Genomic DNA, 19,253 nt, shown 5'->3' on the forward strand with positions numbered 1-19,253 from the left:
TTCCAGGTCATTACCACTTGCAGTGTCAAAACGTTCTTCCTCACATGCCCCATTTCTCTTGCTTAAAACCTTAAATCTGTATCGCCTAGTCCTTGTACGATTAGCTAATGGCAACAGGTCTACTTTATCTAAACTGTCATAATCATGTATACCTCAATCAAACCTCCCTTCAACCTTCTTTGCTCCAAGGAGAACTGCTCCCAACTAACCTTGTAGTTAAAATCCTTCATCCCTGGAACCATTTTGGTAAATCTCTTCTGCACCTTCTCAAGGACTTTCACATGCTTTCTAAAGTGTGGTGACCAGAACTAGACTCTAGTTGTAACCCAACCAGAGTTTTATAAAGGTTCAGTATAACTTCCCTGCTTTTGTGCTCAATATCTCTTTTTGGGAAGCCTAAGATCCCATATGCTTTGCTAACTACTCCCTTAATATGTCCTGCCACCTTCAAAGATTTATGCATAAGAACACCCAGGTCCCTCCATCCTTACACTCTTTAGAACTGTGCAATTAAATCTCTAGTGCCTCTCCCTGTTGCCAAAATGCATCATCTCACACTTCCCTGTATTAAACTCTATCTGCTACTTGGCTCTGGGAGACTATGTTCAGTTGCAGTCAATTGGTATCATCCTCACTGTTTTCCACGTCCAATTCTTAAAGAAGGAGAGAGAGGTGAAGAAAAGAAATTTAGGAAGGTAATTCCAGAGTTTAGGGCCTATACCATTAGTGAAGTGAAGGAAATGGAGATGCATCTGAGGACAACATTGGAGAAACACCAAGTATTGAGAGGGTAGATTAGGTTACAGGGATAGTGAACGGTAAGGCCATGGAAGGATTTGGACATGAGGATGAGACTTTTAAATTTGAGGCATTGGTAGCCACTGTACATCAGTGAGTACAGAGGTAATCGATGCTTAGGGTTTCATGTGAGTGAAGTTACAGACAGCAGAGTCTTAGCTGAGTTCAAGTCTGTGGAAAATGAAAGGCCAAACAGGAGTGCATTGGAAGAGTCATGTCTGGATGAGGGCTTCAGCAACAGATGAGCTGAGGCAGAGTTGGAAACGGGTGCTATTACGATGGTGGATACAACATGAGAATAGAATCTCAGCTCAGAGTCAAATAGGATACTCGGATTGTGAACTTTCTGGTTCAGCAGTGGCCAGGAAGGGGGCTGGATCAGAGGCTAAGAATTGTACAAAGAACCAATGTTTAATTAGAGGAAATTTGATACTCAACAAGCAGTCTGACAACACGGAGACAGTGGAGGGTTGAGATGCTGAGGTAGTGCTTGATAACGTGAGCCTACATGTGGAGCCTGGCATTGGGTGTTCATGTGATTTCACTGAGGCACACCATGTGGATGAGAATTAAGAGGGCTATTTCAGTGCCTTGGGCAGGGGCAGAAATCTGACTGGAGAAATTCAAACTGGAGTTGTGGATAAGGTGTTTGTGAGTTTTGGACTACACATTCAAGGACTTTGAGGAGGAAAGGGAGGTTGGAGATGAGGTGGATATGCAAGGACAGAGGGGTCAACGGAAGTTTTTTTGAAGTGGGGGCTAATAACAACTGATTTGAAAGGGTATGGGACTGTACCTGAGGAGAGGGAGCCACTTAAAATATTAGTTAGCATGGGGGCCAGGAGAAGTTGGGTGGCCAACAGTTTAGTAGGCATAGGGTCAGGAGAGCATAGATAGTTCTCAAGGACAAGTTAAACATGGGAAGGACATGAGGGGAGAAAGGAGCAAAACTAGAGAAGTATGCAAATTCAGATCTACAGCTGGAGGATGAGGATTTTGATGGAGATGAGGGGGATGAATGAAAGTGAGGTGTTCAAAGCAGAAAAGGTGCCAGAGAAGTAGGGAGACAAACCAAGAAAAGGTCTGGTCATAAGGGTTGCACCACCAACGCAGCAGTTTGAGTCGGGCAAGCAGTGGAAGGTGTAGCCAGGTAGAAAGCTGTCAGTAAAGGACAAAGCGCCATTACGTGTGAGCCAGATTTCCCTCAAGGCCATGACATCAATGCAATCATCTGCAATAAAGTCATGGATGTCAAGGGCTCTGTTTGCAAGTGGATGGACATCTTGAAGGAAGAATCAGAGAGGGGAAGTGGTTATTGACTCGCTTGTAGAGTTCATGAGGCCAGCGGGAATGGTATGAGTGAGTTGGGAAAGGCATTGACAAAAGTTCCCCAACAAGCAAGTCAGATGGGAAAGTCAGCAATATATTTGTGCCTAATTTTCCTTCTAACTTTTCCTCCTTTTCAATTCCTCCACATGGACAAGTAACTAGCTTTTGCTTGTCATCACATTGGTTATTTGTTGCAAGATTGATGACTGTGTGAAAGGTTGCAGATACAAATCTGTGTTCAATAACTTTATTGTGCATTTCACCACCAATAAGGACTTATCTATTTGGGGGCGAGGAGAGGGAGAGGGCATTGAATAAGGGGGAGGGGTGGGGCGAGTACTGGTGAGACGAAAACTGACAGACATCTGCGGAAATAAGCAGCTAAATGACTTGCAGCATACCTGGCTAGTTTCCCCTCTCGGTAAGTCCTGCCCCACGGGTGTCTATGTTTTTGTAATGGCCAGATGTCAGGTAGCCACAATGTTACAGATCCTTCCATAATATGCCCATCAGCACAGGCTGGTTCTGATTCTCTGCAGTAATAACATTTTCCATAAAAACAGCTATTGTTACCTGAAACAGTAAAATAATTCATTAAGACAAATCCAGCAAATTATAAACCACCCGACAGAACCAGTGCAGTTCTTTTACCATTTATCTGAACAATTGCAGAAGAAAAAAGCAGCAAGGATGCCATCAAAAAAGCTTCACTCGAATGAAATAATTTTCTTCTGATCTGATCAAGATGAGACAATGCGTGATAAAATCACAATATTAAGAAAAGCCAATTGGCTTTCAGTGATCAATGTTGGAAATCGGAGGGACTACATCTGTTATCTCAGTCAGTAGTAGTCAGTAACACATTTGCATCTGACTGATGAGGTGCTAAAACCATACAGTTACATAAAAGCTGTGAGCAAACTCCAAAATGTACAAGATAAAAGCAAAATACTGCGGATGCTGGAAATCTGAAACAAAAACAAAAATAGCTGGAAAAACTCAGCAGATCTGACAGCATCTGTGGAGAGGAAGACAAGATTAACGTTTCGAGACCGTATGACTCTTCATCATGTCTAGCTCATGAAGAGTCATACGGACTCGAAACGTTAACTCTGTCTTCCTCTCCACAGATGCTGTCGGACCTGCTGAGTTTTTCCAGCTATTTTTGTTTTTGTTCCAAAATGTAGATTTTGTTACAAACGTGCAATCTATATGGCACTTCTTGTGAATGTTTCTGCATGGGTTTCTTTGGTCCCAAACCAAAGTTTTTTTTACCTCTATTTACACTTAACTGTACTAAGTGACAAGGAAATTATTATTTACTACTGCTACAGGCACTATTTTCCTCAGACTTGGAATATAATTCAACCTTCGAATATCATTGGGAACTCTGCCCTCTAACATGGGAAATACCATTTGGATGCTGTCATCTTGCTCATTTGGTTTTCCCCTTTCCCACTCTACTCAAAATTTTGTTTTAAAATCAAATCTCGAGTCTCTTTGCACAATTAAGTTAAACTAACAAAATTTAAACACGCGTAAAAATGACGAGCTCCAAAGTGCATCAGGTCACATAAGATCATAATAAATCGGAGCAGGAGTCGGCCATTTGCCCCTTGAGCTTGCTCTGCCATTCAACGAGATCATGGCTGATCTGACAGTGATCTTAACTAAAATTTTCTGCCTGTCCCCCCTTTGGTTCCCATGTAGATCAAAAATCTGTCTAACCCAGCCTTGAATATATTCAATGATCCAGTCTCTACTGCTTTCTGGGGAAGATAATCCCAAAAACTCTGGTAGAAGAAAGTCCTCCTCCTCATCTCCATCTTAAATGGTAGACCCCCTTATCTTTAAACTGTGCCTCCTAGTTTTAGGTTCTCCCACAAGGGGAAACATCCTCTCAGCATCCACCTCATCAAGCCCCCTCAGAACCGTATATGTTTCAATAAGATCACCTCTCAGTCTTCCAAACTCCAATGGATAAAGACCCAACCTGCTCAACCTTTCCTCATAAGGCAACCCTTTCATCCCAGGAATCAGCCTAGTGAATCTTCTCTCAACTGCTACCAATTCAAGTATACTCCTCCTTAAGTAAGGAGGCCAAAACTGTACACAGTAATCTAGGTGTGGTTTCACCAATGCCCTGTACAATTGTAGCAAGACTTCCTACTTTTATACTTCACCTCCCTTGCAATAAAGGCCAACATTCCATTTGCCTTCCTAATTATTTGCTGTACCTGCATGCTAACATTTTGTGATTCAAGTACGAGGATATCCAGATCCCTCTGCACTATAGCATTCTGCAGTCTCGCATTTAAATGATATTCTGTTTTTCTATTCTTCCTGTCAAAGTGGACAACCTCACATTTTCCCACATTATACTCCATCTACCAAATTTTTGCCCACTGACTTAACCTATCTACATCACTTGTCTGACTCTTTGTGTCCACCTCACAACTTGCTTACCTACTTATCTTTGTACCATCAGCAAATTAGGTTATAATACAGTCAGTCCCTTTATCCAAGTCATTGATATAAATTGTAAATAGTTGAAGCCCCAACACTGATCCCTGCGGCATTCCACTAGTTACAGTTTCCCAACTTGAAAATCATCTATTTATGCCAACTGTTTCCTATTAGTTAGCCAAGGATAAATACTTGGATGGGAAAAAATAATGACAGTGAGACTATCCAGCCCATCAAGTCCTGAACTAGCACTCTGTAATGTGAAATTAGATTATTTGCATAACATGACAATTCTTCAATCACATGAAGCAAAGGAGCAGCTGATTGCTTTGTCTTACAACTACTACTATTGAGGACTAGGAACAGCTGCCACAAAACCAGAATGACTGGCATCTTCTCAGGATGCATCTCTGGAGATGGTGCTGGAGAAAAAGACATTCCTCTCTGAAGTAGATTCCTTCAAAGAGGGATTATAGCTAAGTAAAATAAACATTTGGTGCTTTGATGCTGTTGTGATCCAAATTAGCAGAGCCACATCAAGACAATAGCGGTAAAACAAATTACTTCGCGAAGCTACCTTATGTACAATACTGAGAGAAATGCTATGTGTATCAAGCCATAGTATGAGTAGAATGGGGCTTCAAAGTTCATCAGTAGTTCAGTGACTAACAATTCATACGGTGAGATGTGTTATACAGCTTAATTTATTCATTTTAGTTTCATCATGGACTAAGAATTTAACGTCACACTAATTATGAAAATCTAATGTCCTGATCGAGACAATCGGCCTCGATTTGTAGACTAACACATTATATCATGATCAACAATTTTTTTTACAAGAGTTATCTGATTGAATATTACCTACAATTGCTTGAAAATAGTTTTAGGATGAATAAGTCTAATGTTCCCAGTTTATTTTGGAGAATATATTGAGCATTAGAGAACCTGGTAATTCAATGCTTACTGCCTATAGCACTAAAATGCAAGTGGTGATTAATACTGGGTGTTGGGCACTGTATAATAAGATGTAGGATGATAGAGGAGAGAAACATCTGAAATATTAAGCACCAGGCATACACTCTGCCTCAAATAAATATTAGATAGCATTTACAAGGCGGTATTTATTTCCTATTCCTTTTGTCGTGGAAACATTAAAAGTCAACTGTGTAATGTGGGATTGGAGTCACAGATTGGTCAGATGAGATATCCACCACCTTCGACAGCTACTTTGGCTACACTTCCTCCTACCCTCTTTCCAATAAGGACTCCCAGTTTCTCTGACTTTGTTGCATATGTTCAGACATTGCCAGATTTCATACCAGTGCTTCCAATATGTTTTTCCTCAACCACTTTCATCATAGTTGACAGGGCTCTTGATTGTGTCCATCCCATTTCCTCCGCTTGTGCTCTCGCCCCTTCCTCTCCCAGCATCACGATAGGGTTCATCTTGTCCTCATCCTTCACCCCATCAGCCTCCACAAGCAACTGCCATCTGCCATTTCTACCAACCAAAGAATGATGCCATCACCAAACGTATCTTTCCATCCCTTCTTCTCTCCCCTTTCAGCAATCCAAAGGGACAGTTCCCTCTACAACACAATAATCCACTTCAAGCACCCCTTTCCCTGTCACATGGCACTTCCTCATACAAGCACAGAGATGCAACACATGCCCTTTTGCTTCCTCTTATCCCATCTTCCAGGGTCCCAAAAAGTCCTTCTGCCAAAACAGTGATTTACATTTACTTCTTTCAATTTAATATACTGTATTTGCTGTTCACAATGCAATCTTCTCTACAGCGGAGAGACCAAAGGCAGATTGGATGATCACTTTGCAGAACACTTTTCATTCAGTTCACAACCAGGACATTGAGTTTCTGGTCGCTTGTTATTATGACTTTCCACCCCACTCTTGCCCTGACCTTTGTCTTCAACCTCTTACACTGTTCTAATGAAGCTCAATGAAAGCTTTTGATTAGGTATTTGACATTCTTCCAGACTCAACATTGAATTTAACACTAACTACGAACATTACTTTGGCAGCCTTCGTCTTTTGGGATGATGGTTTGTACCTTGGTGATCAACTGTGTGTTCAATATGGCCTGGTGTGGCTCAAAAGCCCTGCTTTGGCATGGCAGTCTCTGCCGCATCTCTTGCAAAGGAGGACCATGGGCTTAGAAAGTATAGGATTCTCTGGCCTGTTTTCTCTGAACCCTCTTCTCGGCCAGCTGAGCTTTCTGTTTTTGCCTCGTCTCTTGTAATGCCCCTCCAAACAGCCAGTCTTCAGAAGTCACGACCGTCAGTGACTGTCCCAGATGCCTGTGTCAATGACTGTAATCATCATAGCTCGCTTGCAGGGGAAGTGTGAACATACAGCAGGTCATAACCCAGTAACCAGTTAACCGTACAGAAAGCCTTTGGGTAAATGGCTGTCATCCATTCAATGAATGTGGCTGAGCCAGTGCAGACGTCATCAGTTTAACAATGAGTGTATGCTGATAGAATCAGCACGTTCCAGGACCTCAAGTTGGTGACCTTGTCCTGCCTAGCATATGTTGTCCAGGTCTCATTTCTGTAGAAAAGTGCGCTGATGTGAGAAACTTGGAGCCTTGCAGTTTCGTGTTCTCAGTCAGATTGCTGTTGTTCCAGTTTGAAGATAAGAGCTGAAGCTTTTGCAATATGTGTGTTGATTTCAGCATCAAGCAACAGATTACTGGTGATTATGAAGCCTAGATATATGAAGCTATCAACAACCTCCAGTGTCACATTGTCAATGCTGATAGATAGCAGTATGGCAACATCCTGGACCATGACATTTGTCCTCCTGATGCTGATAGTTCGTCAACAATGTCCCATCACGCAGTATCAGCACCTAAATGATGCTCAGCAGGGAGCTCAGCAGCCAAAAAATACATGTGTTACATGATTGGTCTTTTGTTCTTGTTTCTATTCCTTAAAGAGGTGTCTGCTTGGAAGTTGCATCAACAAGTAGCCTCCTATCCTTGGGTTTCACTGCTACCTTGGACTATTACTTTTATAATTGAATCATTCTTGTACTCTACCTTATCACACTACCGCACACCCCCACCCCCATTTATCTTCTATTCCTGACCATCCTCACTCTCTGACTCTGCACTTACTTAAAAACTATTCATCGCTAATATTCAGTTCTGATGGAAGATTGCTGACTTGAAACTCCAGTCTTCTCCATTTTTACTTGAGATTTCTAATGTTATGACCAAGTCCGGAGAGGTGGATAAATTCCTCTCTTGTGTATCCCTGCGGTTGGTTATAACAGATGTGGTTGGCACACAATGGAGGGCAATCCATATTAACAAAGGAGCTTCGATCTCCCATTGTCAAAGCTATCAAGAAAGCATTGAAACAGATAAGGGGTCCTTAGCACCCTCCTTGAACAATGAGTTTCATTAGTCTTTCTTTGTTCCTAACGGTTTTTGGCTTATGAAGTCTGATAGCCTATTGTCCTTATGTTTTGCAGAGAGTTCACACAATGGCAGGTGTAAAGTCCATCAGGAAACTGCCCAGACATGTCCCCTGGTAATCCACGTTCAGAGGCTTCTACAAACTTGGCTAATTTGTAGGTCAGGTGACTTCTGTAGCCATATTAAAACAGTGTCTTCGTCGTTCTAGCTATTTCTTTTCTTTTTGAAAAATAATCCAAGGCATTATATCAGCTGATGAAACTAACAATTAATATTCCACATTGCACATGACACACCGTTGTGACACTAGCATCTGCAGTATTTTTCTTCTGACATATTGTAAAATTCTTGACTATAGAGATTAGTGAGAGAAACCCAATGAAAATACCATCACAAGTGTTACGAACAAGGTCAGGAGTGAACTGAAACCCTTGTAGCCTTTCCCTGACTGCTCATAATCAGGAACCCTATGAATACAGCATCGCAAGACTTACAAACAGGGTCAGGAGTGGACTAAAACCCTTGTACCTTTTCCTTTACTGCTTGTAATCAGTGTGACTTTTAGAGCAGAAGATATGTGTGTATTTCTTAGCACCTGGAGTGTGTAAGCAATTTAAATAATAGCAGCAAGCTTTTGTGGATTTAAATAAAGAGGATTATTTATTCATGTATTCATCCTTAATGTCGAAACTCTATGCCAATCATCAGAACTCATGCACATGTACACACACATACACTCGAGAAACAAATTCAGTTAGAGAGAATTGTGTACTTTTGCAAATTGTAAACAAAAGAATAGTTCACAGATCACATGATTGGCTGAGAACAGTTGCTGCAGGCCCAGTAAACAAAGGAGCCTTCTCCGCTTTGGAATTATAGTTTAGATGAGCTCAAATAGCTAAAGTTCGATATCAGGAGTATTGCAGGATTTCCTTGTGGTTTACATATCTGGAGTTTTAATTTCTTTACAGGTAGACTTGGATTTAGGAATCAGGCTGGGAGGCTTTTAAGATTCTATATCCTCTAGGTTCTTAAAGGCAAAGATGATACAGCCTTTTCCTGCAGCTGCTGTTCCTTGCAGGTATTTCTGGGTCTTCGGATAATAAAGGATTTCGGTGTCAGAAGCCAGTTTCAGTCACATGATTAACTGCCTTTGTTCTCCCAGAATGGCTTAAAGCTGAAAGCCATTGCTACACAATGGAGATAGATGATGGCTTTTTACACACACTTGTGGATAATGAGTTTTCTGCAGTTCTCCTTTTGTTAAATTGCAAACTTAGAAACATAGGGTCTGGAAGTCCATTGGTTCTGAGTTTGAAGTAAATGCGAGTTCCTCAAGAGGGGTGCTGTCTGGGTATATTTTCAATGAGTGTAGGAGCAGGTAAAGAAATTAAAATGGGCAACATCTCCTAACCGCTCTTTTGATACTATCACAGGTTTATACCCATGTTATTCATCATTCCCAGCTGGTTACAAAATAAAAGCAAATGTCTAACAGTTCATACTTCAGAGGGTAAAGACAACTTTTTGCTGTAAAATTGTTAAAATTAGTCAATTCCCAAAAGAACTATGTGGTTTCCTGAAAACAAACCAAAATGTGTACCATTCAAATGTTTTAGCTCTTTATGTGTCTCTAGTTGAGCTTGGATACAGAACAGGTTGACTTAGACGTGATATTCAGTGCATGCAAATCCACTTTCGAAGGGGTTCAACATTTACTTAGCCTTTATATCCAATTTCCCAATTATCCTTTAAAATGCCAGCTACAGTAACATCCAGTGGATGCCCAAAATGGCAACAACAACACAAATTTAATAAAGTCACTTCTTTATACACTTTTCAAGATGTCACAATGAGATGGAGGCACTTTCGAACATTGAATTACACAAGTGACTCTTTCATAAGCCCTCAATCATAATGATTTATGACCATGTTTGTTAAATTAATTTTATTTTCTCCAATACTTCAACTGTGATTCAATTCTAAAGGGAAAGCTGTCAGTTTGCTAACTTAGCAGGATACAAGGTTGAGGGGAAAGTTTAAAATCTACTTCCTGGTAATCTTTCAGAACAACGATTTGTTTCCAGAGACAGGCATGAATGGTATTTCTTGACTTCAAAATAGACACTTCACTTTCACAACCTAACAGTCATAACAGATTCAAATAAACTTGCACAGGAAAACTTTCCCACCTCCCCACCCCACACATTATCAAAGTATTTCAGTCCAATTTGTATACTGCAGTGTTAAAATAACACGTTTTTGTATTATATGAAATATTTATGTTATTATGGAAGAAACAGTCGTGATCACCTGGGATTAATACTACATGCCCAAAATGGGGTACATACATACCCTGTGTGAGGAAGGTGCTCAGAAGCTGCTCAGAGGCAACTGGTTTTATCTCGGTATGCAAGTTCACATATCTCCCAACAACCACTGGAGCACGGCGCAATCCCAAAATCCTGGGTGAAAGAATATAGGGCAAAAAAGTTATTTCTGCTGCAGAATAATTTTCCTCATACAAAACTAAACCATTAAAAGGATTCAACTTGTCACCTTAATTTCCCAAATGGCTGTAAAGTGGCAGTCAACAAAAAACAGGCAATAGGTCTGGTGAGCAGATTTATCAGTCAGTTCTGATCCAACAAGTTTAGCAATGATAAGACAAAAACCTATTATGAAATTGCAATATAATACAGGAGCTAAAATTACAGTGTTTTATAGTGAAATTAAAACAGAACAAGCTAGAGATATTCAGCAAGCCTGGCAGCATCTGGGAAAAGAGAAACTGCGTTCTGATGAAAGGTCACAGACCTGAAACTAGGGGGAGGATTTTCCCCTTGTTGGGCGGACGGGCCCGAGAGCGGCCACGAAACGGTCTGCTGCTTGCAATCGAGCCCTAACCGCGATTTCACACTGGCTGGCCAATTAACATCCGTGCTGTCGGAGTGGGGGCAGGAGGAGCGCAAGTGCTGAAGTTTGCGCATGCACCGGAGTGTGCTCACTGAAAGTTTTCTGAAGGCACAGAGCTGCCTCAGGGAGCTGAACATTTTTAAGAACAAAATTAAAGATGTTAAAAATCCAGAAAAAGTGTCCACATAGCAGACTCACGCAATGAGTAATTATTAAAATCCTCTCCAAACATTTTCATTTTTTCCTTATTTAATTATGGAAACCTCATCCTGCCTGTGGATGAGGTTTCACAAATAATGCAAAGGCCGCCAGGCCTATTCGCCCACCCACCAACCGTAAGGTTGGACAGGCAGTGAGAAATTCAACTTAATTATCAGTTTAAAGGCCTTAATAGGCCTTAGTTGTTGGCGGATGCGCTGTCAACTCTCGCGCATGCCCGCCGACCGAAATATCATGCGAGTGCGCGATGCCATTGGGACGCTTGCCTGACGTCATCGCGTATTATTTCATGCTCGGGCGTGCTCCCGCCCGTGCTGAAAATCCTGCCCTAGGTGTTGCTGGAAATGCTCAGTACTTCCAGACTTCTCTGTTTTAATTTCAGAATTCCAGTGACTGTGATATTCTGCTTTATGTTTTTTATTGCAGTATGATACCTATGAATCCCCTTATTACTGAGACATCTCAAGTATTAGCTTGTGCATTTATTTAATTTAGCAAATTTAAGAGAGGTAGCAACATCTACTAGGCAGAATCATCACTTTAGTAAAACAACAGGATCTAAGCCAATAGCTAACACAAACACTATCATAGTTGATCATACATCTGTATGGTAACTTCTCTTAGTCCAGGTTAACAGACTAAACACAAGCTTATTGGGTTTACAGATTCATGCTCAGGTGATGGAAGCCTTTTGTAATTTCTAAATTGGAAGACTTGTAAAATTGGTGTTACAGATTTCCTGTTTCAAAGCTCAATTGGGAGAGATCTAGGGGGCAGTTTTAGAACACAAATGGGTGGATTGGACGAGGAACCCCGACCAGAAACCACATCAAAACCAGCCATTCCAGGCTCTACAAAGGTGGCACAAGAGCAGGCTGCCAACCTGCTCCCTGAGACGCATTGGCAATTTAAATATGTTAATGAGGCTAGCAGGCTCTGATTTAACCTGGTTTGCAGGTTTGAAAGTAGCCGGCCAAGTTTCCCAAGCCTTGGGAACTCCAAGTCCTGACAAACGTCAGACTTCCCACGCATGCGCAGGCTGCACATGCACAAATTTAGCAGATCTGCATCTTTCAGTTCTTTGGGCCCAGTGCAGAAATAAAAAGAAAAAATGCATGAAAACCCAGGTCAGGTGACCAGAAGCCGAGTGCAATGAAACACTAGTGTTCCAGGCAGGGGAGAGGGGTACGGGAGAGGTCCCAAAAGGAAGTCTCAGGTAGGGACAGAAACAGATCCCAGTTAAGGGAAAAGAGAGCAGCAGAGAAACAGGCTCCAAACCGGAAAAGGGCTCAGGGAGCAGACTCTAAGTGAAGGCAGCAGCTAAAGGTTGGTGACTCCGTGCTGCAGCCTGTTGGGGCAAAGGTACCCCTTTGGAGCAGTAGTCTTCTGCTTCGTGCGACCGAAGATCTTTTTTGCTTCTTTTCATTCATGGGATTTGGGCATCGCTGGCTAGGCCCATCCCTAATTGTCCTTGAGAAGGTGGTGATGAGCCACCTTCTTGAACCGATGCAGTCCATGTGGTGTAGGCACACCCACAGTGCTGTTAGAGAGGGAATTCCAGGATTTTGTCCCAATAACAATGAAGCAATGGCAATATATTTCCAATTCAGGATGGTGAGTGACTTGGAGGGGAATTTCCAAGTGGTGGTGTTCCCATCTATCTGCTGCCCTTGTCCTTCTAGATGGTAACGATTGTGGGTTTGGAAGGTGCTGTCTAAGGAACCTTGGTGAGTTCCTGCAGTGCATCTTGTAGATGGTACACACTGCTGCCACTGCATTGGTGGAGAAAGGAGTGAATGTTCGTGGATGGGGTGCCAATCAAATCGGCTGCTTTGTCCCGGATGGTGTCAAGCTTTGAGTGTTGTTGGATCTGCACTCAACCAGGCAAGTGGAGAGTATTCTATCACGCTCCTGACTTGTGCCTTGTAGATGATGGGCAGGCTCTGGGGAGTCAGGAGGTGAGTTACTCGCCATGGGATTCCTAGCCTCTGACCTGCTCATGTAGCCACAGTATTCATATGGCTAGTCCAATTCAGTTTCTGGTCAATGGTAACCTCTCAGAGTATTGATTGTGGAGAATTCGGCAATGGTAATGCCGTTGAATGTCAAGGGGCAATGGTTAGATTCTCTCTTGGAGATGGTCATTGCCTGGCACTTAATTGGGGCAAATGTTACTTGCCACTTGTCAGCCAAGCCTGGATATTGCCCAGGTCTTGCTGCATTTGGACAGCGACTGCTTCAGTATCTGAGCATTGTGCAATCATCAACGAATATCCCCACTTATGCCCTTATGATGGAAGGAAGGTCATTGATGAAACAGCTGAAGATGGTTGGGCCTAGGACAAACAAAGATCTGAAATTGTGCCTGTAATTTGGTGCTTGAGTGTAAATGCAAGAATCCAGAGGAATGGAATCTCGGGAGACAACCCTACGAGGTGGTTGTTGATGCCGTCTAAGACTGGAAATTGAAGAGGGCTCAGGAGAAGCCCTCAAGCTCCTAGAAGGCAGCCAGATGTTGGTAACTCTATGCTGTGGGCCGTTGGGGCAAAGGTATCCTTTTGGAGGAATGTGTTCTGTTTGGCACAGCTGGAGAGCTGAAATTGTGCTTGTGAGTTAGTGTTTTAGGGTAGACTCGGATCCAGTGGAACGGAATCTCAGGAGATGAGACTGAAACCCCGCGAGGTGGGGCGTCATTGAACCCTTCCGAGTTGGAGAGACTTTTGGAGAGAATTCCAAGGCAGATCTTCAAAGTTGAAGGCTAGAATCCCTCGTGAGAGAAATAGATTTTCAGTCAGTTTGGTTGACTCAGTGTTATTGGTTGACTCTCAGTGTTAATGAATTCTGGGTGGGTTGTTGAGAAATCCATGGACTCTGTCTTGGCCGCATCTGTAATTTATTGAGTATTGTGATGTGTTCGACCACAGTTTGCCTGTTAATTCACACGTACCTGCTACTTATCCTGAATGTTAGCGTATAAGACAGATATTGTAAATTGTTTAATATTTCTGACCTTGTATAGTAAAGTTTATTTGCTCAAAACTTGTGGAATCTTATGGCTTTATTCTATTAGCAAGTGTCTTGAACCGCAAACTTTGTTTACTTTAAACAAAATGTCACTGGTCCCTAACCTGATCTCATTAACAACTTAGGGGCCTGGCCAAGGTTCAGAACACACAATTCAATTGGATGATGGCTCATGTCTACCTCAACTTACCCACCTTTACTCAGTATCTCTTGATACACGTATCTGACTTAAAACCTGTTGATCTCAGACTTAAAACTTTCTATTGACCCAATATTCATAACCTTTTCAGGAGAGGTTAATCAAGAATGGCATTGGTGCAATAGCTAGAGCTGACCTTGGTTCAGGAGATCAGGATGTAGAATCGGTTTGGGTAGAGATGAGGAATAGTAGGGGAAAGAAGTCACTAGTGGGAGCAGTTTACAGGCCACCTAACAGTAACTATAATGTAGGACAAGGTATACAAGAAGAAATATTGTGTGCTTGTGAAAAAGAGACAGCAATAATCATGGGTGACTTTAATCTACATATAAACTGGAAAAGTCAGATTGGCAGTAGCCTGGATGAGGAGTTCACAGAATGCTTTCGCGATAGTTCCTTAGAGCAGACATTCTGGAACTAACCTGAGAGCAGGTTATATTAGACTTGGTATTGTGCAATGTGACAGGATTAATTAATGACCTCAGAGTAAAGGCACCCATAGGTAACAGCGACCACAATATGATGGAATTTTACATCCAGTTTGAAAGGGAGAAAAGTGGATCTAAGACTAGCACTTTAAACTTAAATAAGGGCAACTATGTGGGCATGAAAGCTGAGATAGCTGAAGTGAACTGGGATACTAGGCTAGAGGAAAGATCAATAGAGAAGCAGTGGCAGACATTTAAGGGGATACTTCAGAGTACACAGAATAAGAATATTCCTGTTATAAAGAAAAATTCTAAGGGGAGGACCCATCATCCTTGGTGGGAAGTTAAAGAAAGCATCAAATTTAAGGAAAAAGCATATAACTGCACAAAGATGAGTGGCAGGTCAAATGATTGGTCACAATATAAAGAACGGCAGAGAAAAACTAAAAGGTTAATCAGGAGAAAGAAATAAGAGTATGAGAGGAGCCTGGCTAGAAATGTAAAAATGGATAGCAAGCGTTCCTACAGGTATTTAAAAAAGGAAAATAGTAAGTAGAGTGATTGTTGGTCCTCTAGAGAGTGACAATGGGGAGCTAATAGTAGATAATAAGGAAATAGCAGATGAACAAACATTTTGCTTCTGCCTTCACTACAGAAGATACAAAGAACATTCCAGTAATAGTTAGAAATCAGGAAGTGGAAGGGAGAGAGGAACTTGATGAAACTACGATCACACGGGAAGCAGTACTGAGCAAACTGATGGTGCTGCAGGCTAACAAGTCTCTGGTTCCTAATGGATTTCATCCTAGGGTCTTAAAAGAGGTGACTACCTTGGTGTTAATTTTCCAAAGTTCGCAAGGTTCTGGAAAGGTTCTAAGAGACTATAAAGTAGCAAATATAACCCCTCTATTCAAGGAGGGAAGGAGGCAGAAAACAGGAAACTTTAGACAGTTAGCTTAGCATCTGTCCTGGAGAAGGAGTTAAAGTCAATCATTAAGGAGGTTATATAGCTGGGCGCTTAGAAAAACTCAAAGGTAATCAGGAAGAGTCAGCATGGTTTTGTGAAAGGGAAATCACGTTTAACCAATTTATTGGAGTTCTTTGAAAGAGTAATATGTGCTGTGGATAAAGGGGAGCCTGTAGACATACTGTACTTGGATTTCCAAAAGGCATTTGATAAGGTGCCACATCAAAAGTTATTTCAGAAAATAAAAGCTCATGGTGTAGGGGGTAACATACTGGCCTGGATAGAGGATTGGCTGGCTGGCAGAAAACAAAGAGCCTTTCTGATTGGCAGGATGTGACGAGTGGAGTCCCACAGGGATTTATGCTGGGGCTTCAACTTTTTACAATTTATAACAATGACTTAGATGAGGGGAGCAATGGCATGGTAGCTAAATTTGCAGATGACACGAAGATAGGTAGGAAAGTAGATTGTGAAGAGGACACAAGGAGGTTGCAAAATCTGACAGATGGAGTATAATGTGGGAAAATGTGAAGTTGTTCACTTTGGCAGGAAGAATAAAAAAGCAGAGTATTAGTTAAACAGAGAATGACTGCAGAATTCCGAGGTGCAGAGGGATCTAGGTGTTCTCGTGCATGAGCCACAAAAAGTTTGTATGCAGGTACAGCAAGTAATTAAGGAGGCTAATGGAATGCTATCCTTTATTACGACAGGAATTGAACATAAAAGTAAGGATGTCATGCTTCAGTTATGAAGAAAGGTTGGGCAGACTGAGTTTGTTTCCACTGGAGTTTAGAAAAGTGAGGGGTGACTTGATTGAAATATATAAGCTCCTCAATGGTCTCGACAAGGTGGACATGGAAAGGATGTTTCTTCCTGGGATGAGTCCAGAACTAGGGGGCATTGTTTTAAAATTAGGGGTTGCCCTTTTAGGGCAGAGATGAGGAGAAATTCTTTTCTCTCAGAGAGTTGTGCGACTTTGGAACACTCTGCCTCAGAAGGTGGTGGAGGCAGGGTCATTGAATATTTTTAAGGCAGAGGTAGATAGATTCTTGTTCGGCAAGGGAATCAAAGGTTATTGGGGGTAGATGGAAATGTGGAATTTGAAACACAAACATATCAGCCATGATGTTATTGAATGGCGGAGCAGGCTCGAGGGGCTGAACAGCCTACTTATGCTCCTATTTCCTATGTTCATACGTTCGTATGTAAAATTCATATTTCCATATCTGTCATGTGAAAAGAGTAGATGATCTCACATTTCTCCACACTGAACTTCATTTACCATAGTTTCTCCCAAGCACTTAGTTTATGTCCTCCTTATACTTATGCCTCTCATCCACACAACTACTTTGCCTAACATGATATAATCGGCAAACTTGGATATACAACTTTATTCCTTCATCAAAGTTCTGATATATACGGCCTCAAATACAGATCCCTGGGGAACACCACTTGTCATATTCTGCCAATCAGAGTACATCTCTTTTATCCCTACTCTTTGACACCTACCCCCAAAACAATGACCAACAAGTGAATTTATTTATTTGAGGTAGATGACCGAACCATCTCCCACCATAGCTCCCTCCTACTTCTCATCTTCATGCTACCCCTCGGTGACATCATTGAAAGCACAGTGTTAGTTGTCACATATACACTGGCGACTTTTAGTTCTACCTCACCAGCACCTCTCTCGACTCCTCCACATTTGCTAAATAAAAAGGCTGCTTATCTGACATCCAGAGTTGGATGAGCAGAAATTTCCTTCAATTAAATATTGGGAAGACCGAAGCCATTGTCTTCGGTTCCTGCTCCAAACTCTATTCCCTAACTACCAACTCTATCCTTTTCTCTGGCAACTGTCTGAGATTAAACCAAACTGTTCTCAAACTTAAACAAAAATACCTGGAAAAACTCAGCAAGTCTGGCAGCATCTGCGGAGAGGAACACAGTTAAAGTTTTGAGTCCAAATGACCCTTCAACAGAACTAAGTAAAAATAGAAGAGAGGTGAAATATAAGCTGGTTTAAGGGGTGGGGGGTGGGACAAGTAGAGCCAGTGATAGGTGGAGATAACCAAAAGATGTCACAGACATAAGGACAAAGAGGTGTTGAAGGTGGTGATATTATCTAAGGAATGTGCTAATTAAGGGTAGAAAGCAGGACAAGCAAGGTACAGATAGCCCTAGTGGGGGTGGGGTGGGGTGAAGGAATCGAAAAAGACTAAAAGGTAGAGATAAAACAATGGATGGAAATACATTTAAAAATAGTGGAAATAGGTGGGAAAAGAAAAATCTATATATATTGGGAAAAAAGGGGTGGATCGGAAAGGGGGTGGGGATGGAGGAGAGAGTTCATGATCTAAAATTGTTGAACTCAATATTCAGTCCGGAAGGCTGTAAAGTGCCTAGTCGGAAGATGGGGTGCTGTTCCTCCAGTTTGCGTTGAGCTTCACTGGAACAATGCAGCAGGCCAAGGACGGACATGTGGGCATGAGAGCAGGTTGGAGTGTTGAAATGGCAAGCGACAGGGAGGTCTGGGTAATGCTTGCAGACAGACAGAACACCTTAGCAAAAGAGGTTGTTGATTAATGATCCTCATAAATGACACAGAAATGCTCTGCTGGAATCCGAATCACATTTTACCATCTTCAACTTCCCGTCAACATAGCCATGAGCTAAAGTCATAATATAAAGGAAGAAAGAAAAATTCTAAATGCCATAAACTGAAAATAAAAAATAAAATGCTGGAAACAGATAGAAGATTGGTATAGATAAAAGACAGAATCCTGATCAGAACTAAAAATAAATAAAATAAAAATAAATCTTTTCTTTACATAATCTCTTACTTCATCAACACATAAATTTTCACTTTGACTTGCCTTTCTCTCCATTCTGTTCTCCTATTCCATTTTGTTTCACAGTTAATTCCACAGGAATGTTTCATTCAATGCATTCAGGGGAGGCGGTGGTGTAGTGGTAATGTTGTTGGACTAGTAATCCAGAGACCCAGGCTAATGCTCTGGGGACATGGGTTCAAATCTCACCACAGCAGCTCTCAACTGTTAATTACTCATCTTTCAAACCCGTGACTACTACCACCTTGAAGGACAAGGGCAGCAGATTGATGGGAACACCACCATCTGGAAGTTCCCCTCTAAGCCACTCACCATCCTTCACTGTTGCTGGGTCAAAATCCTGGAACTCCCTTCTTAACAGCACTGTGGGTGTACCTACACCACACGGACTGCAGAAGAAAACAGCTCACCGGCAACTAGGGATGAGCAATAAATGCTGAATAAAATAAATTCTAACGAAACTCATGGCACTTCATTTGCAGTTTTTAAGAAGTATTTCCTTTAAACGCATTCATTTGTTGTAGATTATTTTTGCTGTTTGTTACTTATCCATTTCCAAAATGCATTGGGTTTTATTTCTTCCCGCTGTTATTGTGGGTTTATCTCGAGATTA

The 19,253-nt window shown here is 41.7% G+C and overlaps 1 protein-coding gene and 1 long non-coding RNA gene across 7 annotated transcripts in view; one reads left to right on the forward strand and one right to left on the reverse strand.

Annotated features, from left to right (window-relative positions):
* LOC144692545 (uncharacterized) overlaps positions 1–8,183 on the forward strand; it is a 29,849-nt gene extending 21,666 nt beyond the window's left edge. Inside the window, exon 3 of the long non-coding RNA XR_013579341.1 lies at positions 8,092–8,183. This is a non-coding gene — a long non-coding RNA (uncharacterized LOC144692545). The remainder of the gene's footprint in view (positions 1–8,091) is intronic.
* fam20b (FAM20B glycosaminoglycan xylosylkinase) overlaps positions 1–19,253 on the reverse strand; it is a 207,916-nt gene that overhangs the window by 21,332 nt on the left and 167,331 nt on the right. For all 6 annotated transcript variants that reach the window (XM_078561523.1, XM_078561522.1, XM_078561519.1 and 3 more), the window contains 2 exons: positions 10,391–10,500; positions 2,529–2,700 (listed from right to left, as the gene is read on the reverse strand). In XM_078561523.1, coding sequence (XP_078417649.1) covers positions 2,529–2,700; positions 10,391–10,500 — 282 coding nt within the window. The remainder of the gene's footprint in view (positions 1–2,528; positions 2,701–10,390; positions 10,501–19,253) is intronic.

Source organism: Cetorhinus maximus, chromosome 17 (genome assembly GCF_964194155.1).
Source record: "Cetorhinus maximus chromosome 17, sCetMax3.hap1.1, whole genome shotgun sequence".
NCBI lineage: Eukaryota > Metazoa > Chordata > Chondrichthyes > Lamniformes > Cetorhinidae > Cetorhinus > Cetorhinus maximus.